The sequence below is a fragment of the Oreochromis aureus genome, linkage group 3 (genome assembly GCF_013358895.1).
Source record: "Oreochromis aureus strain Israel breed Guangdong linkage group 3, ZZ_aureus, whole genome shotgun sequence".
In the NCBI taxonomy this organism is placed as follows: Eukaryota; Metazoa; Chordata; class Actinopteri; order Cichliformes; family Cichlidae; genus Oreochromis; species Oreochromis aureus.
Window position 1 is genome coordinate 111,054,148 of NC_052944.1, and position 26,913 is coordinate 111,081,060.

The 26,913-nt window shown below is 42.4% G+C and overlaps 1 protein-coding gene across 1 annotated transcript; it reads left to right on the forward strand.

Annotated features, from left to right (window-relative positions):
* Window positions 1–1,493: 1,493 nt before the first annotated feature.
* Window positions 1,494–22,692, forward strand: LOC120435037 (NLR family CARD domain-containing protein 3-like). The gene is made up of 9 exons (XM_039603786.1): window positions 1,494–1,545; window positions 1,797–1,898; window positions 2,124–2,202; window positions 2,365–2,559; window positions 2,741–4,527; window positions 5,611–5,774; window positions 10,386–10,569; window positions 21,965–22,011; window positions 22,160–22,692. Exons 3-9 carry the CDS (start codon window positions 2,125–2,127, stop codon window positions 22,690–22,692), a joined length of 2,988 nt encoding a protein of 995 aa, XP_039459720.1. The 5' UTR covers window positions 1,494–1,545; window positions 1,797–1,898; window position 2,124.
* Window positions 22,693–26,913: the final 4,221 nt, after the last annotated feature.

The following is a 26,913-nucleotide window of genomic DNA, read 5'->3' on the forward strand; positions in this document are numbered from 1 at the left end:
ACAGAAGTTCCTCTTTCTGGCATCCTCTTCCGAATATGGTGATGATCTCAGGCCTTTGAGGTCACCACGAACTTGTCCTCTTTTTGTCACCTGTTACTAGGCAAACTCAAATGCAACAAGAAGCTGAATACATTCAGGCCTTTGCTCAGCTACTATTTTACTGTATCAATATACTCAGCATATAAGCTTTGATATATATATTTAACTCAATCATTTTAAAGTGGTTATAACTGCACCTGTAATAAACATGTTAATATTTGATTATGATAACACCTGTAATACAAGTTATAACATAATGCCAGCAGCTTCAATAAATGCTTTGATGAAATGATAATTAATGCAATGATAAGGATGATGGTTATATACAGTCCAGCAGTAAACTAATTTCTTTAATTCTACAATATATATACCACATATAACCTAGAAACAGATTTGAGCAGAGGCCTGAATGCATTCAGCTAACATGCTGCACTAGAGTTTTCTTGACAACAGGTGACGCGTGGAGAGGACCAGCCCATGGAGACCTCAGAGGCCTGAGACCATTGACTTGTTTGGAAGAAGATGCCAGAAAGAGGAACCTCTGTGTTTGCATTTAATTCTTAAAATACATGAATGTTCTGAACATGCAAATTATGTGCTTGTAAACGCAAGAGGGGGCGTCATAATACCCTGATGCTATAAAAGCAATCTGAAGTATAATTTTGGTGAAGATCGTTGCTGATGTTGTGCAGTAATTGTCTTCCCGCGCGTGTACTCAATAAAAGATTGCTTTGACCCAATCCTTCTGGACTGTCTTGGTTTTGTTCTCTCCCTCAATTTCGAACCTGTAACAGTCATGGCTTGTTTTAGCTGTGTTTTGATGTTGTTGAAATTGTTCATATCAGATTTTAGCTTAGGTTAACACCTGCAGCGATATTTACACCTCATGGCAGCTATATTGTGGAGTTTTTGTCCTGCTCGCCTGATCACTTTGCAAACACTCTCAGCAGACTTGAATGACATCACTGACCGCCTGACAGAATTTATAGTTTATGATGGCAGTAACAAAGACATTCTCCTGGATGAAGATATGAATGGGTTATAACAATGGAAAAGGACCGGGCATCTTTAAAGAAAAGGGATGTTAATAAAGCAAATAATAAATTTGTTAAGATGTTTGTTAATAAAAATGTTCACACAATTTATCAGAAATAACAGAACATAAACCACATAAACCTACAAAATGCTTATTTAAAAACACTTCAGTTTGACAAATTCTTCCCAAAGAACCTGAAAACACAGTGACACTATTTCACCTGATGTGGATCATGTGACCTGGTTTCTAGGTTACACGACAGGTCAGAGGTCAGCGACTGTAACTCAGTTACTTCTGTTAATGTGAACTCACTGAGTGTTTGTGGTTTACCTCTCAGACTGACTGAAGATGATGATGATGGAGGAAGAAGAGGAGAGAGCAGAGTCTGCAGGGTCCAGCTGTCCGTCTGTGAGGAGTGACCGGTCCAAAGATCTAACTCCACACTTCAGTGGTGAACCTGGACCAACGAGGTCAGAGAGCTGAACTCACTGAGTAACAGAAATAATTCTGCACTGACATTATAATCAGTGTTGATTCTGGTTGATTTTCTGTGTTTGTGAGCTGAGAGGAAATGAAAATGAGTTTGTAACAAAAATCAGTTTTGTCCAGTTTTCCTGTAAAAAGCTGAACTCTAATCTAAGAGGATGTTACTGACAGGAAACAGCTGCATTATCTGCAGTCTGTGTGATCACAGCTGCTTCAATCATGTTTGTGTCTGCAGAGGTCAGAGGTCACAGTCTGCAGGGTCCAGCTGTCCGTCTGTGAGGAGTGACCTGTCCAAACATCTACCTCCAGGCTTCAGTGGTGAACCTGGACCAACGAGGTCAGAGAGCTGTGATCTGCTGATGGTTCAGTTTAATGAGCTTCTTCGCAATCATCCCTGACATCACCACTGAAAGGACGTACATGAAAACAGACTGAAAATTACTGATATGTTCACAATCTGAGAGTTTAAAACTTGACAAACTTGATTCAGATGAAGTTATTTGAGCAGAAACTCTTGGATCTTTATCCTGTGTTGATCTAATTCTTCATGGTTCCTCCACAGAATGGACCAGCAGAGCTCAGAGGTTCCCAGTGGTCAGTCTGCCCAGCAGCATCAAACACAGCTGGACTCCATATTTATGGTCTGTACATGTACAACAACTACTGTTACATCTATTCTGTTCACAGTCATCTCCATGCTGCTCTTTGTAGACCAGTGGATTGTCAGTGTGTCCAACATGGATCTGATGTTTGGCTCCATGATTTCAGTCTGATTGGCTCATTCATAAAGTATTCTGTTCCAGCTGCTGGAGGACAACATCATCACTTTTGTGAAGAACGAGCTGAAGAAGATCCAGAAGGTTCTGAGTCCAGATTACCCAGAATGCTTAGAGAGTCGGAGGAGCAGCAGCAGAGAGGCATTTGTGAAGATCACAGTGGACTTCCTGAGGAGAATGAAGCAGGAGGAGCTGGCTGACCGTCTGCAGAGCAGTAAGAGGATTTATCTAAAGATTTAAAGTTTTGGATAAAGGGAAAATTTATTAATCATTCAATGACTGGAAATATATCCTTTGTTTTTTTTTTTTTTTTTTTTTTTTTTTGTTTTGTTTTTTTATCCTTTGGATAATTTGATTGATGTTTTTTTTTCTATCGGTTCTTTTAGGAACTACCATTAGGAACTTCCAGTGGAGTAAGTGTGAACTCAAATCTGCACTGAGGAAGAAGTTCCAGTGTGTGTTTGAGGGCATCGCTAAAGCAGGAAACCCAACCCTTCTGAATCAGATCTACACAGAGCTCTACATCACAGAGGGAGGGACTGCAGAGGTCAATGATGAACATGAGGTCAGACAGATTGAAACAGCATCCAGGAAACCAGACAGACCAGAAACAACCATCAGACAAGAAGACATCTTTAAAGCCTCACCTGGAAGAGATGAACCAATCAGAACAGTGCTGACAAAGGGAGTGGCTGGCATTGGGAAAACAGTCTTAACACAGAAATACAGCCTGGACTGGGCTGAAGACAAAGCCAACCAGGACATCCAGTTCATATTTCCATTCACTTTCAGAGAGCTGAATGTGCTGAAAGAGGAAAAGTTCAGCTTGGTGGAACTTCTTCATCACTTCTTTACTGAAACCAAAGAAGCAGGAATCTGCAGCTTTGAAGACTTCCAGGTTGTGTTCATCTTTGATGGTCTGGATGAGTGTCGACTTCCTCTGGACTTCCACAAAACTACAATCCTAACTGACCCTAGAAAGTCCACCTCAGTGGATGTGCTGCTGATAAACCTCATCAGGGGGAAACTGCTTCCCTCTGCTCGCCTCTGGATAACCACACGACCTGCAGCAGCTAATCAGATCCCTCCTGACTGTGTTGGCATGGTGACAGAGGTCAGAGGGTTCACTGACCCACAGAAGGAGGAGTACTTCAGGAAGAGATTCAGAGATGAGGAGCAGGCCAGCAGGATCATCTCCCACATCAAGACATCACGAAGCCTCCACATCATGTGCCACATCCCAGTCTTCTGCTGGATCACTGCTACAGTTCTGGAGGATGTGCTGGAAACCAGAGAGGGAGGACAGCTGCCCAAGACCCTGACTCAGATGTACATCCACTTCCTGGTGGTTCAGGCCAAAGTGAAGAAGGTCAAGTATGATGGAGGAGCTGAGACAGATCCACACTGGAGTCCAGAGAGCAGGAAGATGATGGAGTCTCTGGGAAAACTGGCTTTTGATCAGCTGCAGAAAGGAAACCTGATCTTCTATGAATCAGACCTGACAGAGTGTGGCATCGATATCAGAGCAGCCTCAGTGTACTCAGGAGTGTTCACACAGATCTTTAAAGAGGAGAGAGGACTGTACCAGGACAAGGTGTTCTGCTTCATCCATCTGAGTGTTCAGGAGTTTCTGGCTGCTCTTCATGTCCATCTGACCTTCATCAACTCTGGACTCAATCTAATGGAAGGACAACAAACAACGTCCAAGCGGTCTAACTTTTTTAGAAAAAAAGAGTCTCTCCACCAGAGTGCTGTGGACAAGGCCTTACAGAGTCCAAATGGACACCTGGACTTGTTCCTCCGCTTCCTCCTGGGTCTTTCACTGCAGACCAATCAGACTCTCCTACGAGGTCTGCTGACACAGACAGGAAGTAGCTCACAGACCAATCAGAAAACAGTCCAGTACATCAAGAAGAAGCTCACTGAGAATCTGTCTGCAGAGAAAAGCATCAATCTGCTCCACTGTCTGAATGAACTGAATGATCGTTCTCTACTGGAGGAGATCCAACAGTCCCTGAGATCAGGAAGTCTCTCCACAGATAAACTGTCTCCTGCTCAGTGGTCAGCTCTGGTCTTCATCTTACTGTCATCAGAAAAAGATCTGGATGAGTTTGACCTGCAGAAATACTCTGCTTCAGAGGAGGCTCTTCTGAGGCTGCTGCCAGTGGTCAAAGCCTCCAACAAAGCTCTGTAAGTACATTTGTACTCATGTCTTTTATTTATAACATAAACAGTGTAATGTGTGATGGACCCTTAAAAACTTCAACATATTTATTTGCATGATTATCAGCACTAAATACAGTATGTTATAGTTAATGTTTGATAACATCAGTAAATGTCAGAGTGTCTAAAACATATATGGGTGTCAGCTTTTATCAAAGTCATATCCAGAATCATCCTGTATATAAAATTTATTTATACAGCAGCTTTCACAGGTCAAAAACCACAAAGTGCTTTACAATAGAAACAGGCAATAAAAAACACAGAAGATAAAAAAAAAACATTAAACAGCAAACACTGAACACCATACAGCTCAAAACTAGTTAAAGAATAAATGAATAAATGAGTTAGTGTGACCAGTAACAGCCTTTGACTGGAAGATCTCAGATGTGAGAAGATTTGTAGGATTGTCAGAAATATAGACTGGGACTAAAAGTAAGGACTAAAACTTTAAATAACGCCTAAAATGAACTGGTTACCAGTGTGAAGAGATTAAAGTGGAGCAATGTCCAGTGTATTTGATGTGCTGGTTAAAAGCTTAGCACCATCTTTCTGTACTGACTGAAGATTTTCAAAGACTGTGATGGAGCCATAGGCGATCAACTCCCTCATTCCTCCTCTGGTCTTATTGCTCAGCTGAAGAGTTCACTTCTATATGTTACAATCAGCATCACCAGTACTGTTCCAAGGATCTGCAGCTGCTGACAGATTTAATCATGCATGCTTGATTGTTTTTCAGTCTCTCAGGTCAGATGAAGTCATATTCTTTATGAATTAGCATAAGAGGTCAATAAAAATTCTAAGCAAATCAAGATAAGAGTTTATTCTTGTTTTTACTAAATGTATGAGCGAGAGGGACCTTTTTAGTCTAAAGTTATAATCATCTGCCACATTTCTAATCTCTTTACCTCGTGCACTTTTAAAACATTTTCTGTTCCCCCAGACTGAGTCTCTGTAACTTGTTGGAGAGTTCATTTAACTTGTCATTTGATAACAGTTTGTTATCAAATTACAGTTTTCAAATTGTGTTTTTATTTTGTTTTTGTTTTTTAGGCTGAGTGTCCCTGATCTCTCTGAAAGAGGGTATGAAGCTCTGTCCTCAGTTCTCAGCTCCCAGTCTTCTACACTGAGAGAGCTGGACTTAAGTAAAAACAACCTGCAGGATCCAGCAGTGAAGTTTCTTTCTGCAGGACTGAGAAGTCCACACTGTAAACTGAATACTCTGGGGTGAGATCAAGTTATGTTGTGCTTTTCATCAATTGACAGAATTAACCAATAAGAATCCACTAAATGGGGAAAAAAAGTCAGTTAAACGTCTGTAATAGTTTTATGATAATTTAATGAGCAGAGAGAGTATCAATAATCAATAAGATAAGATAAGATAAGATAAGATAGAACTTTATTAATCCCTCGGGTGGGTTCCTCTGGGAAATTCGGTTTCCAAAAAAGCACAACACCGACAGAAGTTACAGAGCGTGAGGAGAATATTATATATACATATATATACACATATAAATACAGAGACATATATAGATAAAGAATAAAGAATACGAAGGGGATAAATAGAATAAATAAGAATAAAAAATAAAAATACAAGTGAAGAAAAAAATAAAAAATAAAAATACAAGTGAATTGCACATTTCAAATATTAAAGTGTATTGCACTGTTGACTATTTAACAAAGTATTGCACAAAAACTATTGCACACAGTGAAGTGAAGAGGCACTACAGCTTCGTTGTTCCCCCCTCCTTTGTCCTCCTGTTTCTCCTCCCTCTCCCCTCCAGAGAGGAGTTAAACAGTTTGATGGTGTGTGGGACAAAGGAGTTTTTAAGTCTGTTTGTTCTTATCTTGTGGAGAAGCAACCTGTCACTGAACAGACTCTTCTGTTTGTTTATGGCCGTGTGCAGAGGATGCCCAGCATTGTCCATAATGTCCAGCAGCTTTTTTAGTGTCCTCTTCTCTGCCACTGACACCAGAGTGTCCAGCTTCATGCCGACCACAGAGCTAGCCTTCCTGATCAGTTTCTCCAGCCTGGATGAGTCCTTCTTTGCTGTGCTGCTCCCCCAGCACACTACAGCATAGAACAGTACTCCAGCAACCACTGACTGGTAAAACATCCTCAGGAGCTTCCTGCAGATGTTAAAAGACCTCAGCCTCCTGAGGAAGTACAGTCGGCTTTGGGCTTTTTTATACAGGTGCTCTGTGTTGCATGACCAGTCCAGTTTATTGTCCAACCACAGCCCGAGGTACTTGTACTTGTTGACCACCTCCACCTCCTCCCCCTCTATCTGAACCGGCACTGGACCTTCTCTGGACCTCCCGAAGTCCACAACCAGTTCCTTAGTCTTTGAGGTGTTGAGCTGCAGGTGGTTTGTGTTACTCCAAGTGACAAAGTTCCTCACCAGACTTCTGTACTCCTCTTCCTGATCATCCAAGATACACCCCATGATGGCTGTGTCATCTGCAAACTTCTGAATGTGGCATAATTCAGAGTTGTAGCAGAAGTCAGAGGTGTACAGGGTGAAGAGAAGAGGGGACAGCACAGTTCCCTGTGGTGCTCCTGTGCTGCTGACCACAGTGTCCGACGTGATGTTCTTCAGCCTGACGTACTGTGGTCTGTCAGTGAGGTAGTCGGAGATCCAAGCGACCAGGCAGGGGTCCACCTGCATCCTGTTCAGTTTCTCCTGGAGCAGACAGGGCCGGATTCTATTGAAGGCACTGGAAAAGTCAAGAAACAGGATCCTGACCGTGCCTTTTCCCCCATCCAGGTGTGAGTGAGCTCTATGCAGGAGGTACAGGATGGCATCCTCCACTCCGACACCCGCCTTGTATGCGAACTGTAGTGGGTCCTGGGCATGTTGTACCTGTGGTCGGAGGAGGTTGAGGAAGAGCCGCTCTAAAGTCTTCATGAGATGTGACGTCAGTGCCACCGGTCGGAAGTCATTCAGCTCATTGGGCCGGTTCTTTTTGGGGACCAGGATGATGCAGGATGTCTTCCAGAGGGCGGGCACTCTCCCCAGTCGCAGACTGAGGTTGAAGACTCGTTGTAGCGGCTCCCCAAGTTCAGCAGCACACGCCTTTAGCATCCTGGGACACACCTTGTCTGGGCCTGCTGCTTTCCTGGGGCGAAGCTTCCTCAGTTGTCTCCTGACCTGATCCACTGTGACACAGGGAGATGATTGGGAGGAGGGGGGGGAGAAGATGTCTTGCTGCTGAGAGAGGAATTGGAAAGGGGGGGTGTCATAGTGTCGGGAAGGGGGGGAAGCGAGGGAGGTAGGAGAGTGGGGAGAGGGCTCTGTAGTAAAGGTGAGGGTGAGGGTGGGGGGGTTGTGGGCTGGTCAAACCTGTTGAAGAACTTATTGAGTTCGTTTGCCTTCTCCACAGTCCCCCCCACTGTGCTGTTCTTGGTGTTGTGGCCTGTGATGGTTTTCACACCATTCCAGACCTCCCTCATATTGTTTCTCTCCAACTTCAGCTCCACCTTCCTCCTGTAGGTGTCCTTTGCTTCCCTCCGGCAGCGTTTCACCTCCTGCTGTGCTGCTTTCATCTCTTCCTTCACTTTGCTCCTGAAAGCCTTCTTCTTCATGTTGAGGACAGCTTTGACTTCCTGTGTTACCCACGGTTTGTTATTAGGATAACACCGTACCGTCTTAGCAGGGGCGACCGTGTCCACACAAAAGTTGAGGTAGTCTGTCAGACAGTGTGTCGCCCCCTCTATGTCCTCACCATGTGGGCTCAGGAGCACATCCCAGTCTGTGGTGTCATAGCAGTCTCTCAGAGCATCCTCCTCTTCTGGGGTCCATCTCCTAATGGAGTGTGTTGTGACAGGCTGCCTTTGGACGAGGGGTGTGTATTGTGGCTGTAGATAAACCAGGTTGTGGTCTGATTTCCCTAGTGGGGGGAGGGGGTTGGCTCTGTATGCATCTCTCACATTAGCATACAATAGGTCAATTGTCCTGTTGCTCCTTGTGGGACAATTCACAAACTGGTGAAAAGCTGCCAGAGTAGAATCCAGTGTGGCATGATTAAAGTCTCCAGATATAATAATGAAAGCCTCTGGGTTTTGTGTCTGCAGTCTTGCTGTTATTGTGTGTATTTTCTCACAGGCAGCTGCTGCGTCGGCCCTCGGAGGGATGTAAACACACACATGACTGAACTCCCGAGGTAGATAATATGGCCGCAAGCTAACAGCTAGCAGCTCCAGGTCCGGCCGGCATACCGAAACTTTAACGGAGACTTGTCCAGGGTTGCAGTATCTGTTGTTAACGTAGACAATGAGTCCCCCACCTCTGCTTTTCCTGCTGGCCTGCATGTCCCTATCGGCTCTCACGGATGTGAAACCGCATAGGTCTACGTTAGCCTGTGGCGTTAGCTCGGTTAGCCACGTCTCCGTGAAGATAAACAGACTGCACTCACGGTATAGTCGGTGGTTGTTCAGAGCACACAGTTCGTCCATTTTATTCTGTAGCGAGTTCACGTTGCCCATTATCACTGTCGGGATTGATGGTTTGAATCGCCTCCGGTGATCCTCTTTCCTCGCTCCAGCCTTGCAGCCTCTGTAGCTCCTCTTTATCTCAGATGTTGTGTCGCTGTGTCTTTGTTCTCAGTGCCAGCAGCTCCGCTCTCGAATAGATGAAGGAGCTGGTTCCAGAAGTTTTAAAAAGTGCATTATCCATCTTGTATCGCTATATCTAAGAGGTATAAGTAGAGTAACTTGAGGAAGGGGAAAAAAGGTTGAAAGCCTAGTCTAAAAAAAAGTTAAAGTTAAGAAAAAAAGTGCAGTGTTGCAGAGCTACTTGGAAAGGCTGCCGTCACTCCAGCGCCATCTTTTTTAGTAATCAATATTTCAGCTACTTTGGTCCCGATTGTTTTTCCCCATGACAAAACAGAGAAAAACCGACTCATAGTGTCTTAAAACAGTTATATTTCTTTTTATTCAATCATCTTCCAAAGAGAGAGACCCCTGCACAGCTCAAACGCCAGTTGCAAGAGCTCTCTAACATTAGAATCAGAAGCTGTGTCTTTTATGGTGTTATTTTGGTACTTTACACGTCACACAGTCTCAAACATCGCTTATATGGAAAGTTCCTCATTTCAGTGTCTTATCTATTAATATGGCTTATGCACTAAAACTTCCTGTTTTTCAATCTGGCTGAGCACTTTTTGTGAGTCAAAGGTGGCCTTGCTCTACAAGCCTTCATTATTAAAGTACATAAAACAATATAATGAGCAGATCGTGACTCAAGAGTTTGGAGTCCGCCTTGTAATCGGAAGGTTGCCGGTTCGAGCCCCGGCTCGGACAGTCTCGGTCGCTGTGTCCTTGGGCAAGACACTTCACCTACCGCCTACTGGTGTTGGCCAGAAGGGCCGATGGCGCGATATGGCAGCCTCGCTTCTGTCAGTCTGCCCCAGGGCAGCTGTGGCTACAACTGTAGCTTGCCTCCACCAGTGTGTGAATGTGTGTGTGAATGGGTGGATGACTGGGTATGTAAAGCGCTTTGGGGTCCTTAGGCGGGGCTAGTAAAAGCGCTATACAAATACAGGCCATTTACCATTTTACCATTTACCAGATAGACATTGAAAATACTTTTACAGACATTAAGAATTATTTTATTCCTAACAGGTGCTAATGCACTGCCCGGCACATGGAGCCCAATTGACATTTGCTATAGAATACTAGAATTGATTGACCATTGTCAGTTAACAAATGTCAGTGTCATCCATTTGTTGACTCTTAGTAAAAAAACAGGATTAATTGCTAAATCTAATAACTCTTTAGTGCACCCTCATTGCAATTTAAAAACAGTGTTTGTTTAATGTTTATCTGTAATTTTTCAGACTGAGTCACTGTAAGCTCTCAGAGAGAGGCTATGAAGCTCTGTCCTCAGTGCTCAGCTCCCAGTCCTCTAGTCTGAGACAGCTGGACCTGAGTAACTCTGACCTGCAGGATTCAGGAGTGAAGTTTCTGTCTGCTGGAGTGAAGAGTCCACACTGTAAAATGGAAACTCTCAGGTCAGGATTTAAAATTTTCCACTGATGATCATGTTAAACCTGATTTCTATTACTGCATAAACAGTAAATTGATTTTTTTTTAAAGGATTAATGTAGAAATTAGTGTCTGGGGTTTTTAGTGATATTTGTTCACTTTCTGTCTTTCATTTGCAATGAAATGTCCCATCTGCTCCTCTGAGTCCAAAATCTTTATTTTAGCAGTGCTTTATCCACCAAACCTTTTAGGTTAATTCCAGTATTATTTTTTTTACAGGTTTCTACAGAGCTGTTTGTTCAGATATCAGATTTTGATTTTCAGAAAAATTTATTAATAAAAATATGATCAATTGATTATTTCTGACTGAAAAGAGGAAATATATATTTGGTCATAGTGATATGACTCATTGCCTCACTTAAACATAAAATGTAAACAACAATTCAAAACAATAGATTAATACAAAACAGAATTTGACTGTTGAGCTTAAAGTGAGCTTGAATGTTATTCACTTCCTGTTTTATTTTGGTAGTTATCGTCTCTGGTTTTTACTTTTACTTCCTCCCCCAACATTGTCTACATTAATTTCAGCTGTAGAAGATTTTATTGACTGTTTGATTTGTCACTTATTTTAACTATAATTGTTGACTTATAAGCAATTGCTAAAATGTATTTTCATTAAAATACCAAATAATTTATTACTTTATCATCTAATTAGATTATAATTCTGTAAATATGAGTGATAGTGTGTTCTGTGGGTGTTCTTCAGGTTCTCTGCTTCCTCCCACAGTTCAAAAACATGCATGCAAGGTTAACTGGAGATGTGTGATTGTAAGCATAAAAGTTTGTCTGTCTCTGTCTAGCTCTGTTTCTACCTGGCTACATTACCATGGTTACTGATGCTGAACCAATAACCTGGTCTGGATCAGGTTATGTTCAGAGTTTGTGTTTAAAATCAACTCAAGTGCCTCATTTTCACTGATTCTTTCATTTACAGAAAGCTTTAAGTGTGATATAGATTCAGTCATAGGTTAAAAGTAATATTAGTAACATGAGTAGCGAAAGTCCGCGGTGATCTGAAAATGATGTGCCGGGAGTTAGGGTTGTGCCATTCTCTGCGGCTTCAGTAACCCTTGAGCTCTTGGCTAGCTATCGAGCTGGTGGGTAACAGACATCTCCGAAAACGTCGTAGCACTTTTGCAAATATGCAATATCTTGATAAACCGATCAGGTATTTGAAGTTTATACAGCCACATTCTCACCTGAAAATATGTTAAAAGTTTATTTTGTGACCCAGGAACATTAATAAGAGTAATTTTAAAACTTAGGCTACATCCACACGTACACGGGTATTTTTGAAAACGGAGATTTTCTGTTTTCATTTTAAAAAATAATCCCGTCCACAAGTAAACGCAGAAATGAAGGAAAACGCTGCAAGGAACATGCCAAAGCAACAGGTGGCGATATATTCCTAACCGTGTACAAATGTTGGCCAATCAGAAGTCTAGAAGCCTTGGTGGGAAATAGTAAACAAAGATGGGGCATAGAAGCAGAACCGAGTTGTATGTGTGGAGGGACAGTAACTGTGTGTGTATATCTAAGCATTTAAACCCTGCAGAGGACAATTAACAGTAACAGTATTGTAGAAATTCATTTCACCGAAACAATAACGTGGCGCACACTGTGACGTCAAAAAAGTCACACACCTTTGACGCTGCGTTTTCTCCATTTTCCTCATCCACACGTAAATGCAAAAACGGAGTTTTTGAAAATATCCACCCAGGCAGGTGTTTTTAGAAATCTCTGATTTCAGTGACCGAAAACACCGTTTACGTGTGGACGAAAGGTGCAAACGCATAGAAAAATCTCCGTTTTCAAAAATACCCGTGTACGTGTGGACATAGCCTTAGTAGCGGTCGCCATTACCGGAAACTGGAGTTTGGCCGGGCCGCAATATGAATTCTGGGATATCGTTGGTCACGAAGGACACACCCGACCCATCCTTCAAATTGGGGGAAAAGGAGGACGCATTTGTCGGCTGCATTCGGAGGAGCCCAGGAATTTGGACAGCCTTCGGCGCGTCGCTGTGACGTTATGGGTCTACAAATGTGTCCTCAGGAGGATGCAGCCCATGAATTTGGACACACCGAACCTGCGTGCTGGTAGCACCTTAGCCACAGCTCGGGTGTGACTGAAAAAGAAGTTTTTGTAGTTTGTAAGGAGAAAAAAAACTGAGAGGACTAAGTTAAAGAGAGGCTGGAGAGTAACACAGAGCAGCAATGAATGCTGCTCACACAGTTTAGACAGTTTAGCATCAAATGTTCGCGTAAGTTAGCTCCCAGCTAGCTAACAGAGCAGCTAACTAGCAAACCAGCTAACTGCACCCACAAGCTGCGACTGCGTCTTTCTGACAACAGCGTCAGACACTCAGACTGGTTTTCTGATTTTTTTTTTTTTTTTTTTTGCCTGTCCCGTTTGGATCTTTTGCCATTAGAATTATTGTCTAAAGGCGAAGAAAGATGCCCAACGGATTTACTTTACCAAATGGACCATCCCAGCCTTGCCGTAATGGTCTATTTGAGTCACCTTTAATTGTTTATTTTATTTTCATTTGTTGTATGCGGGACAGACTTTACTGGGGGAAAGAAAGGGGAGAAGGAAGGAGGGAAAGAAAGACAGCGGGGAAGAAGGACGGGGAAAAAGGGCAAAAAACAAAAACAAACAGAATAAGCAGACAAACAAAAAAAAAAAGAAGAATACATATTGACCACCTGGATCACCTGTTGAGAAAGAAAAAAGAAAACAAGTTGAAGAAAACAAGAGTAATAGAATAAACAACATCACAATGATATATGGGAATATGGCAGTAAATACTAAATGTTAAACATTATTGTGCAGCACGTAAGATTGACAGCGCACAGTGTGCTTTGAGGTAGGAGCCAAAAAGGGTGTAGTTTGTGTGTGTGATCACCCATGTGTACACCTGTGAGCATGGACGCGCTTGATTTTTTAAAAAGGTTCCTTCATGTAATGTTCTGCTAGAGGGTGTGGGGGGCCACTGCCCTGTCCTCCAGGGCATGAAGCAGGTGTGGAGGAGATCAAAACTCCAGACATCCAGAGGCCCCCAGAACACAAGAGACCAAGGAAGACCAACAGAGGGGCAGCCGCGCCACTATCCCAGAAAGAGCTGAGGAGAGTCCCAGATGAGGGGTCACTCAGCAGCCGCGGAGCAGAGGCCAGGGGGGGTTGCAGTGACGTGCCAGTGAGATCCGCCGGCAGCCAGCTGTGCCAGAGTGACCGAGCCCCAGGCCGAGATGCCGAGGGCACCCCACCTCTGAAGTAGCCCGAGCCAGCCCCAGGCTCCAAGCCCCGATAAGCAGCCACCAAGGAGTGAGCCGGTGTGTACCTGGGCGCCCAACCCCGGACACAGAGAACCACCAGCGCACCGATGTCTGAGGGCATCCGCCACCACCAGGGGAAGTGGTGGGGGGAGATAGGCCTCCAAACCTCGGAGGACCTGAGATGTCCCCAGAGAGGTGGCGTCTGATACCCAACCTGACATATAGACACAGACATACAGGCACACACAGATACAAACATCCATTCCCACCCTCATGCTCTCGATTGCAATTACTCAACACTCAACCAACGTGGAGACAGACATAAAGAGACGCTGTACACACAATCACGCTCCCCAAGCGTACTCTAAGCCCCAGATCTAGGTACCCTTGTGCCCAGACGCAGGTGGTGTTACCCTTTTCCCTGCGGTGGAGAGAAGCAGACCGCCCCGACTCCGCAGCAGCAGGGAGGCCCCACACTCCAGACCCCAGTTGGATGGCAAACTCCTCCTCCTAGCCCCCCCGCTCCAGCAGGCCGCAGAGAACGGGGGTGTAGGAAGACTCCAAACCTCCCTCCACCCGCTCATATGTAGTGTTGATGAATGTGTGTTCTAAGGTGCATTTAAAACCCAGGAGGGCATGGAGCTACCTGCCAGAGCAGCAGGTAAGCGCGTAGCCCCTACTGCTGGCCCTCACTGTCTACGTGTATTTAAAATTGAGAGGTGGGCAACGACGCAGGGGGTGAGGTGTACACCCTGTTGGTAATTTGAATTCCGTGTAGCGTGCCCACCCCCAAGATCCTATATGTATGTGTAATGAGAGTGTGAGTAATGTGAATGTTTAAGTCGTGGGATAGAGACAGAGCGCCCCCAGAACCTCACGCCTGTCCCGGATCCACCCCAGGGCAGCCAGGCTACCAGGTCAGTAACCCACGTCCGTCAGCACAGACCCTCCCCTAGCCCCGCTGCACGCAGCCACGAGGAAACCGTCACCTAAGAGCCGACAGAGCCCCTAATTGGCCATGACCGCTACCCCGGTTTGAGCCCCCCAAGGAAGATGCTCCCGGGGAACCCCCCGACGCCCTAAGCCAGTCCCTACCCCCACACCAATCACAACAGTGAAGGTGGGACTAAACTATGACCCCCCACCCCCACTAGGTGATAGAGCTGATCAGAGGAGCCCAGAGCAATTGATCTGATGTGGTGGCAGAGGCTGTATCAAGACTAATGCAATCTAATAGATAATTTCTATATTGGTTAGAATTAAGATTATTTTTATTTTTCCAGTTCATGAGGACTGTTTTCTTGGCTATGCATAGGGCAGTGAAAACCATATGGGCTATATTCTTTTCCGTAGTGACATTATCTAAGCTGCCCAACAAACATACTAAAGGGGAAGTTGGAATGTTACATTTCAGACACTTCGATAAGTCTTCACATATCTCGCGCCAAAACTTCTGAACTGGTGGACAGAACCAAAGAGCGTGGATATAATTGTCCGGTGAATTGGTTTGGCAGTGTAAGCAGTTGTCGGTAGACGTAAAGCCCATCTTGAACATCCGATGACCTGTATAGTGCACTCTATGTAGTATTTTGTATTGAATTAATTGAAGACTGGGATTTCTAATTAGATTAAAGGTTTTTAAGCAAATCTGAGACCAGAAGTTCTGGTCTAAGTTAACTGATAAATCTGCTTCCCATTTTGCAATAGGAAGTGATATTGATTCATCTGTTTTAGAAAGCATTCTGTATATTATGGATAGTAATTTGGGGGTTTTAAGAGCAAAAAATTGAACCACACTTGGTGGTGTTTGTAGTTCATCTTGACCCAGTTTAAATCTCTTTTTTACTATGGATTTAATTTGTTGATACTCTAAAAATCTTTTCTTGTTGATCCCATATTGTGTAACTAGTCTGTCAAATGAAATAAATTCTGTTCTTTCTAGTATATGTTCTAAATATTTGATTCCTTTATCACTCCAATCTGAAAAGTTTATCATATTATTGTTTTTGTAATATGTCAGGGTTATTCCAGATAGGTGTACGTTTGCATGGGATTAATGAAGACTCTGTCAACTTCAGAAACTTCCACCATGCTGTCAGAGAAGAGCTGATGTTGACGCTTTTGAAGCATTCATGTCGTTGCATGTTTGAGCTGATAAATGGTAGATCTGAAATCTCTAGATTATTGCAAAGTGCTTGTTCTACATCTAGCCAAGGTTCATCTAAGAGGGTATGTTTTAGCCATCCTGAGATAAACTGAAGCCTATTGGCTAAGAAGTAGTGCTGAAAGTTAGGTAGTTCTAATCCTCCTTTATCCTTGGTCTTCTGTAGTGTTTTTAAGCTTATACGTGGGGGTTTATTTTTCCAAAGGAATTTGGACATATATGAATCTAGAGATCTGAACCAATCTTGCGGCGGTTTAGTTGGGATCATTGAGATAAATAATTTATTTTTGGTAATACCATCATTTTTATAGCGGCAACCCTTCCCATGAGTGATATGGGTAGACATTTCCACCTGGTTTTCTGAATGTGCCTCTATAAACATGTGCTCTTCATTATTGATGTTTTCCTAATGAACAGAAAATGAGACTTAATAAAATCCTTCTGACTGTTGTTGGAGCAGGTTGGGTCCCGGGTTTGAGTCCCCCACTGTACCACAGTGGCTTCTAGTGTGCTCTCAGTATATTTAGTTATATAAAGGTGTTTGTGGTGTGTTGCAGCTGAAACAGCCTCATGTATGTTGACACAGGGAGTGAGAACACTGTTCACAGCAGTCACAGCTCGCTGCCTTCAGAAGCGATCTGATCTGAGTGTTTGAACCACGCGTTGGAGCAAACATCTTCAGAAGCTCCAAAGTGTGGAAACGTCACTGTGGAGCGTCTCATCCCTATCTAAGAGATTTTCTTGCCTCTGCAAAGCTAAGCTTTGCACCATAGTTCGTCAGTCCCAACCAATCAGAGCGCTCCTTATGTCACGTCACATGACTCGTGTGTTTTCCTCTTTGATTAGCACCCAAAGAACTAAAGAAAAGCTAAAAGGACATTCAGCCAATCAAATCCCTCTTAGGAACAGGAACTCTAGAGAGGAAATGGAGCAGAGAAGGAGAATCACCAGTTTAAATGTCCCTTTAAAGAGGCTTTTATTGACTCTTTCTGTTTTCTTTACAGCTGTTTTCACCATTTAAACTGTTTAATATCATATTGAGAAATAACTTTTGGACAGTTTTTCTACATTTGCACTAAAATGTGACATAAATAATGACTTTCTGACTTTACTTTGGAGTAATCTAACGACTCAGCCTGGGTATGTTGGACTTGGTGTCCAGCTCCTAGTTTGAGTTCAGGAGACAGACACCCTCTCTACTTTGAAGATCAGCTTCAAACTTTCCTTTTTGATAAAGCTTATAGTTCGAGCTGGATCAGGTGACCCTGACCCATCCCTTAGTTATGCTGCTATAGGCTCAGGCAGGGTAGATGCTCCTCCTGGAGCCTGTTTTTACTGGGAGGATCTTTGTGTCAAAGGGAGTTCTTCTTTCCCACCATCACCAAGTGCTGGTCACAGTGGATTGTCTGATGGTTGGGGCTTTCTCTCTAATATTGGAGGCTGTTACCTTACACTGTTAAACAGCTTGAGATGACTGTTGTTGTGTGTTGGGAATTGTCACTTTTAAATAAAGTTACATTGAATGGATGTAAATGGATAGATGTTATTGTGACAACCAGAAAATGATTGTTAAAAGATTGATTGTTGTTTTGTGTGTCTGCAGTCTGTCAGGCTGTCTGATCACAGAGGAAGGCTGTACTTCTCTGGCCTCAGCTCTGAGCTCCAACCCCTCCCATCTGAGAGAGCTAGACCTGAGCTACAATCATCCAGGCTACTCAGGAATGCGGCTGCTGTCGGCTGGACTGAAGGATCCAGGCTGGAGACTGGACACTCTCAGGTATGAAGAATGTCTAATAGAGAAGGAAGAGCTGGAAACATTTCATGTGTCCTTCACTCACTTCCTGTTTGTTTCCTGCAGATGAGACATGAACAATCACACATGCAGGAATATTTACAGGGACAGACACACTAGTCTAGCTGGATAGTACATGGATATTTATGTAGGGGGTCTCCAGGGAGTCGGTCTGCAGGAACAGTAATGAGAACTGATAAGTCATGTTGAGAGTTTCATTAAAAGTAGACCTACAGTTAGGTCCATAAATAGTTGGACAGAGACAACATTTTGTAACTTTAGATACACTTTTTTAGGTTACAGGTGTATTGTACCTGAGATAGTGGCCACTGTGTACCTAATAAAGTGTCAGCCATATGTATGTTTCCCATGCTGTATGTCCACAGTCACAGTGACAGTCAGTGACACTGACAGAAGGATGAAACAAGGCTGTGAATCATTTCAGTCTGTGTGTGTGACAAAGAGGCAGACAGGAGCAGCTAACATTTGGAGATTGAAGCTTAAATACTGGAAACTCTACATTCACGGCTGAATTCACAATAAATTTTTTCTCAAGTGCACATTTAGCAGCTAATGCTAATACTATTTTCCCTTGCTTTCTACAGCTTGAGCAGCTATTGCTAAGTAGGCCTTTATACATTATAACACAAGAGAAAAAGGTATTAGCATTAGCCTCTAGTGCTTATTCAAATTACCTTTAGCTGCTAACGGCAGCCTACTTAGCATTAACTCCTCACTAATATAATGCTAATTTACATGAAATTATTATTAGCTGCTCATATTGTTATAAGGAAAGAGAAAACAGTATTAGCATTAGCTGCTAATAATTATTCACCCCTAATTAGAATATGCCGCTAAAAGCAGCCTATTTAGCATTAACTCCTCACTTCGTTGTTACCCAACTGAAAAGAGTATTATTATTAGCTACTATCATTTTTAATAAGTAAGAGAAAATAGTGTTAGCATTATTGGAAAATTTAAACTCAAATTAGCAGTAGCTATCTACAACAGCGTACTCAGAATTAGCCGCTCACATTGTTAAAAAGCTAGGAGAAAGGGAATATTGTTATAAGGAAAGAGAAAACGGTATTAGCATTAGCTGTTAATTATTCACCCCTAATTAGAGTTAGCCCCTAATGACAGCCTACTTAGCATTACCAAAGAGTTACCATTATCGGATAATGCTAATTCACATCAAATTAGCATTAGTTAATAACAGTAGACTTCATATCATTAGCTGCTGTCATTCTTACAAAGCAAACAGTATGAGCATAAGCTGTTAATGCTTTTTCATCTAAAATTAGAATTAGCCACTAATGGTGTATTATTAAAAAGAAAAGAAAAGACATTGTTAGCATAAGCGGATAATGCTAATTCACATCAAAATAGCATTGGCTGCTAGCATCAGCCTACCTAGCACTAGCTGCAAACATTGTTAAAAGGGAAGGGAAAAGTGTTAGCATTATCGGGTATGGTAACTCACATCGAATTAGCATTAGCTAATAACAGCAGCCTTCTTAGCATTAGCTGCTCACATTGTTATAATGCAAGTTAAAATGGAAGGAAAAATAGTATAAGCATTAGCTACTCATATTGTTAAAATGTAAGAAAAAAACATTGTTAGCATTAGCAGATAAATTAGCATTAGCTAATAACGGCAACCTATTTAGCATTAGCTGCTCACATTGTTAGAAATCAAGAGAAAATGGTATTAGCATTGGTTGCCAATGCTTATTCACCTAAAATTAGCATTAGCCACTAATGGTAGCCTATTTAGCATAAACTTCTTAATATGAATAAATACAGTACACAACTGTACAGAATAGAATAAAATTAAATAAAATACTATATACAGTAGAATAAAATAGAATAAAATATACAAAAGGATAAAAATAGAATACAAATGCTGTAAACAGCTGAGTAAAAATACAACGATGCCAGAAAAGAGTATTCCACTTAGTGTTATTACACATGTGTGGATGTGTGTGTTTGATCAGTTAAAGTCTTTGTTGTGGAGTCTGACAGCAGTGGGGAGGAAAGACCTGCGAAATCTCTCCGTCCCACACTGTGGGTGCCGTAGCCTGCCACTAAAGGAGCTGCTCAGTGCTGTTACAGTCTCCTGCATGGGGTGGGAGATTTTGTCCAACAGGGATGACAGCTTAGCCACCATTCTCCTGTCACTCACCACCTCCATTGGGTCCAGAGGGCATCCTAGAACAGAGCTGGCAATTAGTATTAGCTAATAACGGCAACCTACTTAGCATTAGCTGGTCACATTGTTATAAAGCAAGAAAATATGGTATTAGCATTAGATGTCAATTCCTATTCACCTAAAATTATCATTAGCTACTAATGGCAGTCTACTTAGCATTAACTCCTCACTAACATAATGCTAATTTACATCAAATTAACATTAGCTGCTAGCATCAGCCTACCTAGCACTAGCTGCTCACATTGTTAAAAGGGAAGAGAAAACGATATTAGCATTACCTGGTAATAATTATTCACCTCTAATTAGAATTAGCTGCTAATGGCAGCATACTTAGCATTAACTCCTCACATCGTTATAATGCAAATGATGCTAACTCGCATTAAATTAGCATTAGCTAATAACAGCAGTCTATTTAGCAGTAGCTGCTCACATTGTTATAAAGCAAAGGAAAACGATATGAGCATTAGGTTCTAATGCGTAATTGCCTTAAATTAGACGCAGGTGCTAATGGCGGCCTACTTAGCATTAGCAGCTCAGATTGTTGTAATGCTAGGGAAAAGAGTGTTAGCATTAGCCATTCACATTGTTATAAAGTTAAGGGAAATAGTGTTAGCATTAGCTACTCACATTGCTAATTCACATTAAATTAGCATTAGTTAATAACGGCAGCCTATTTAGCATTAGCAGATAATGTTGACCTTGGCCCACTGGAAAAGTTAAGAAGTAAAGATTTAGGAGTGTTTCTCAATAGCTCTTTCTCATTTGAGAAACAAATAAATTCTGTTATTACAACCAGCTGTAAGGTTTATATTGTTGATTGTCATTTATGCTTAGAAATGTTTACTCATATATGCTTAGAGTTTTATAATCGATTGCATAATGATAGAGGTTTGATCCTTAGTTGTCTGTAAAGACTCTGTGTGCCTTCCAGAGTGCTCTGACATGCACACACACGTTGGGGTCATGAGAGAGGCCGTACCTTCTCTTACTGATTTATGGTATAGGAGGACACCTACTCTGTGTCTGGTTAAGTATAAGAGCCCTTTGTTAGGGGGACCGCTGGACTGTCAGCACCAGCTTTGGGGAGTCTTCACAGGGTCACATCTGGAACACACACACACACACACACACACACACACACACACACACACACACACATACCTACACTATGCACAGACTGGTACTCTTTGTTCATACCTGTGTAAGACGTCATATGTTAATAAAGTTATGCATATTCATGTAACCTCAATAAAGAGCAGTGTTACGAGGGAGCAGACGAGAGCGACTGAGGTCAAGTGAAGGAACGGCGCTGTCACAGTTCTCTCCCTCATGAATTGTCTGGTTCCAGCAGTGGGTCTGTGCTAGACGACCCATCACCAGCTTTTTCCAGCTTTTTCCACTGGTTACCAGTACGTCGTAGAATCCACTTCCGGTTCTTGTTCCTAGTCTTTAAATCTCTGAATGGATTGGCTCCATCTTATCTGTCTTTAACAAAAATAATCCAAGCAGAGCCCTCAGGTCTGCAGATAAGTAGCTTCTGACCAGAACTAGATGTAAAAACAGAGGTGAGCTTTATCGATCGCTGCAGCCAAACTCTGGAACAGTCGCCCTTCACATCAGGTCTTCACCAACACTCAACATTTTTAAAACCTGGTTGGAAACACATTTGTACTCTGTAGCTTTCAATTCTGACGAGTCTTTATAGTAATTACTGTGTATGTTTCCTATTTTATCTCTACTCTGTGCAGCACTTTGGCTCAAGCTGTTTTTAAATGTGCTGATAAATAAATGTAGATTTCTTTGAATAAAACAGTGGAGCCGAGCTTTGAGCTCAGTGTGTAACAGTGTGTGTGTGAGAGCCATGTAATGTCCATGTGTGCATGCTGACTGCTCTGACCCCTCCTCCTTTCAGGGCGGAGCCTGCTGGAGTCCGATGGTTGAGACCAGGTCTGAGGAAGTGTAAGTGTGTTTTTAATGGGATTCATGGAAACAAAGCAGCACACATTCAACCATCTTCATCATGTCAGGAGTCGTCATCAAAGTGTCAATCAATGAACAGATGATGGATCAATAACTGCAGCTGGATTGTGTTTGTTCTCTCCATCAGATTCCTGTCAACTCACAATCGACACAAACACAGTGAACACAAAGCTCCAACTGTCTGACAACAACAGGAAGGTGACACATGTGGAGGTTCAGTCATATCCTGATCATCCAGACAGATTTGATGTTCCTCAGCTGCTGTGTAGAAATGGTCTGACTGGTCGCTGTTACTGGGAGGTCGAGTGGAGAGGAGACGTTTATATATCAGTGAGTTACAGAAGCATCAGAAGGAAAGGAGGCAGAGACTGTTGGTTTGGACACAATGATCAGTCCTGGAGTCTGTGGTGCTCTGATGATGGTCCTCGTTCTGTCTGTCACAATAACAGACACACATCCTCCTCCTCCTCCTCCTCCTCCTCCTCCTCCTCTGTCTCTAACAGAGCAGCAGTGTATGTGGACTGTCCTGCTGGCACTCTGTCCTTCTACAGAGTCTCCTCTGACACTCTGATCCACCTCCACACCTTCAACACCACATTCACTCAAACTCTTTATCCTGGGTTTTGGGTCTGGTCTGGTTCCTCAGTGTCCCTGTGCTGAGTGTAAAGAGTGTCTCCTGTTAGAGAAACACTCTGACTGTTGAACAGTTCAGTCTGTACATGTCTGTCTCTTTCACTCACAAACACGTTTTCACATTCAATCAGTTGATGTTTGAAACTCTTCTAAATGATTCCTTGTAAACTTCTTCCTCTTCAGTCACAAACAAACAGGAAGTGATGTCACATGTGTTCCTGTCCACACAGCAGAATGAGTCTATTGCTGACAGTGATGTACAAACAGAGTGAGCATTTCTGAGGCCAAAATAAACTGAGTAGTTCACTGAATGAACACTGTGAGCTCAGTTCCTTCATCATTAGTATGGATTATATATGTATATGTATTATATTAGTATCATATATATCAGGTGCTGCTGGTTTCAGTCATTGTGCAAATGTGCTGTTTGTAAGGTTGTAAAGCTGCAGTCAGCTGAGACTGAAGAAGTCACCTGATCAGTGAGCAAACGTGAAAACGTCCAGATGAACAGAATCAAGCTTTTGGGATCAGCCAGCAATGCAGCATCATTGTTGTTCAGGTTCAGAGGTTTGCAGGAATGAACTGATGACCAGAAACAGCTGCAGAGTCCAATAAAATACCAGCTGGAGTTCAGCTGCATTTGAAGAAGTCAAAGAAAAGTAAGGATGGCAAAGGGCGATGTTTTCTTCCAAAGAACTGAAAACATGGTCGATGTAGTGTTCTGTTGCAGAGTGTAGCAACTCTGATTAAACACCAAGCTAAACCTCTGTCAATGAATACAGGAGTCCGAGTAGAGTTGACTTTTTACTCAGAATCTTCATTTGACAAGCGGTGAAAACTGTGGTTGAAAAGAAATACAGAATAGAAAAAATGATCGTGTTTACATAAATATTGCATCACGAAATAACTAAAAATGTGACCTTACATCTTTGTATTAGCTTGAGCAACAGTGACAGAGGATTTCTTTAAATCACCCTGCCGTTCTTCAGTTGAGACGTCTGAGTCAGAAAACACACAAACACTGCAGAAGTTTTTCACTCGCGAGGGGCAGTCATGGAACGCACGAACTGCGACTGTCTGTGACCTTTATTTATACAAGATTTTCTGTGTGTGTGTGTGTGTGTGTGTGTGTTACATAGATAACATCACTTCAGTAGCGGGACTTCCCCTTTTCTACATCTGTATGTTCTCGTAAAAGCGCTGAGCTTGGTTTTCTTCTACATCTAAATGTTCAGAACAACAGGATGTGGTTAGTATCTGCAGAATTTCAGCACACAGGTTACTAGACAAAAGGTCATGTAGAAATATGCTTCACTGATAAATATAAAGAATACATTTCATGTAACTGATCAAAACATAATTATCTTCTGACAAACAGTAATGATCATCAAAACTGCCTTTAACATGTAACCTTCATGAATTACAAATAAAATATAGTTTTTAACAAATACCACTATTTATGCCTTTTTAACACCTTTATCATGAAATATATACACTTACGGCGTTGCCTGAACAATGTTCCCAAGTGGATGGCTGTGGATAAGCCTCAGAGCATGACCGCATGTCACTCTCCCTCTTAGAGCAACCAGGAAGAGGAGGTAAACAGGAAATGAACTGTAACCCACCAGGAAGTGAGGTCATTAGCAAGTTCACCTTCAAAATTAAATCTTCTTGACATTTTTAACTCTTTTTACTGTTCCTTTTAACTTAAATACATACAAATTAATTATTTTAAAGCAAACATTAAAGATAAATGTCATAAATGCCTTTGAGGCATCACACTCCCCGCCTGGCCTATGTGAGGCCACTATGAACCTGAATGAGTCCAAACAACAGTCCTTAAATCAGTCCTTAGGCAGAAGAAGAACTACTTCTGCCACTGGCCTTAGGAAGGTTCTTGTGTCACCTTGGTCAGTGGTTTTTACCTCAACCTTTCTCACATGTCCATCCTTCCCAGGAAAGGTTGCTGTGACTATGGCCATGGGCCAGTAGTTGCGGATGGTCTGCTTGTCCCTGAGGAGGACCAGATCCCCAACTTGAAGGTTTCTGCGTGTCACTGTCCATTTTTGTCTTTGTTGTAAGGCGAGATCGAAGCGAGATCGATCAACTGTAGACCAGACAACAAACGACGGAGGCCCAGAAAAGTGCAATCAAACGATGAGTTTATTGACAACGGAGAACAACCGTCAGCATATGGCTTATTTGCTCTGACAAAAATACACTGAGTTCTGGTTTTATAGCATAGAGGATCACACCCCCACATACACGTCAATACAGGTCAAAAATACATTATGTCCAGTCATTGTTTACAGACAAGGGTACATCTTGTACATCTCTAATAACTATAAACAGACATATAACTCTCTTTGATAACACCTTCCTTTTAAGGTAATAACTTGAGCTTCAGGGCCTCTAAGGGCTAATAATGGACCCTCGTCCTCAATCACTAAGTAGACTGAATTGGCGCAGGTCTCAAATAAGAAGCAGAAGACACTTGGGCCTTCGCTCAGGCCTGCTACTAGATTTATGTGTATTGTAAGCATGCATGCGATTAACCTGCTATGTTCTCATCTTCCTTCAACATGTATCACCTGGACACTCTCACCAGTGAAGCTTAAAACCCTCTTGGATAGAACATCAACTCTAAACAAGCACAGTTATGCATTGTGTATAAAATAAACTCAACCTGTGAATAAAATGAATGTGATGACAAACATATTCAATGCAATATGAACCCTGTAAACAATATTACTGATAAAATAATACTGTAGAACATGTTATTAATGCATTTATCATAAGGCAGATTATATGGCAGCAATAAAAGAATCTCTAAATCCCAACATTCCCTCTTTTGACATTCCATCAAGGAATGTCACCACACTTCATGTTGTATCACTCCCTGCCCCACTCTAGGGGTTCTAAGTTCATCTGGTAGATGACCTCAACCCAGCCAGGGTTAGGAACCCTCGCCATTACTTTTACCAACAATCCTCTGACACAAGGAATGATACAACAACTAGCGATGACCAGTATTCCCAAAAGTACAGTCAAAGAAAACATCACTGACATAGCCACACCTTTCCATTGTCCAAACACAGATGTCATCCAGGACGCCAGCAGATTTTCGATACCTGAGTGTTCATGCATAGTTTTAGACAAAGTTTTCAAACCCTCCAGAGCTCGGGTTACTGAGCCATCTGGGGCAGTATTATTAGGGATAAAAGTGCAGCACATGTCTCCGAATATGGCGCACACGCCTCCCTTCTCATGTTAAAGGCCATTCGATTTCCCATCAGCAAACTCGGACCCAATTGTTCTGCGAACCCCATCATGGCATCCCTGGTTAGGTTAGAGAGTCTCAGCAGATTGCAATGAACATAGTTAATGCGATCAACATTCTTATTAGGTGTCACCCAAAGAAATATACTTTGAATTCTACCACTATCAGATTTACCAGCTTGTACTCATCTGGAACTCTCCTGGGCACTCCAATAGAGTCTAGGTTGGAGAGTTTAACCTAGGGTCATATGCATGTGTACCCTGGGTCCCTCTTTTCGCCAAAATATGTCTCTTACCTCTGGCGGCTAAGGTACGTGTGTTGTGTTGTGGAATAGCCTTTAATACATGTTGTTCTCTAGCATTTTGAGCCACCCAATCAAGCCAGAGGTTACTGTCCTTGAAACCGTGGCACGCTTTATCAAATCCTTAGGCTTCAGTCTAGAGTAATCTGTCGTCAGAAGTAATCTCTCTTTTGGTTCCTGTTCCTTTTGAGCTACTGTTCCCGAAGTTACCATCTGATCAGTCAGAATGGTGATTAAGGTTTCTGCGAACGGCTTAGACTTTGCATCAACTAAATTTACCCTAAGCATATCATGGGGTGATTGCAGACCCATACATCATATGCTCTCCAGCTACTACTACCTCCTGTACACTTAATGACGCCACACAAATCAAACATGAATGAGCTGGTAGACCCTTTAACATAATTCAACTCTATGCCATTATTCATGCTGAGACACTCATCACCTTTACCTGACACCTCGCGCTTTTGTCGTTTTTACCGATCCCGTTTTAGCAACTACAGTCTCAGGAAGTGCTGGGCTGGACTGGCCTCCGTGTTCAGACAAGTGGTCCGGAGTGCCCTGCAAAATATAAACAATAAACAACACAGCCATCATTAATATCATTGCATACAATAAACATGTAGTTGTAAGGAACATTCTAATCAGTTTTCTCATTACGTGTCTC

Excerpts from the sequence above, each read along its gene's own strand:
- LOC120435037 (XM_039603786.1), top strand. The coding sequence starts at position 2,125 with ATGGACCAGCAGAGCTCAGAGGTTCCCAGTGGTCAGTCTGCCCAGCAG. Across the intron at positions 2,560-2,740 it reads GTCTGCAGAGCAGTAAGAGG|TTCCAGTGGAGTAAGTGTGA; the intron begins ATTTATCTAAAG and ends ACCATTAGGAAC. Across the intron at positions 4,528-5,610 it reads AAAGCCTCCAACAAAGCTCT|GCTGAGTGTCCCTGATCTCT; the intron begins GTAAGTACATTT and ends TTTGTTTTTTAG.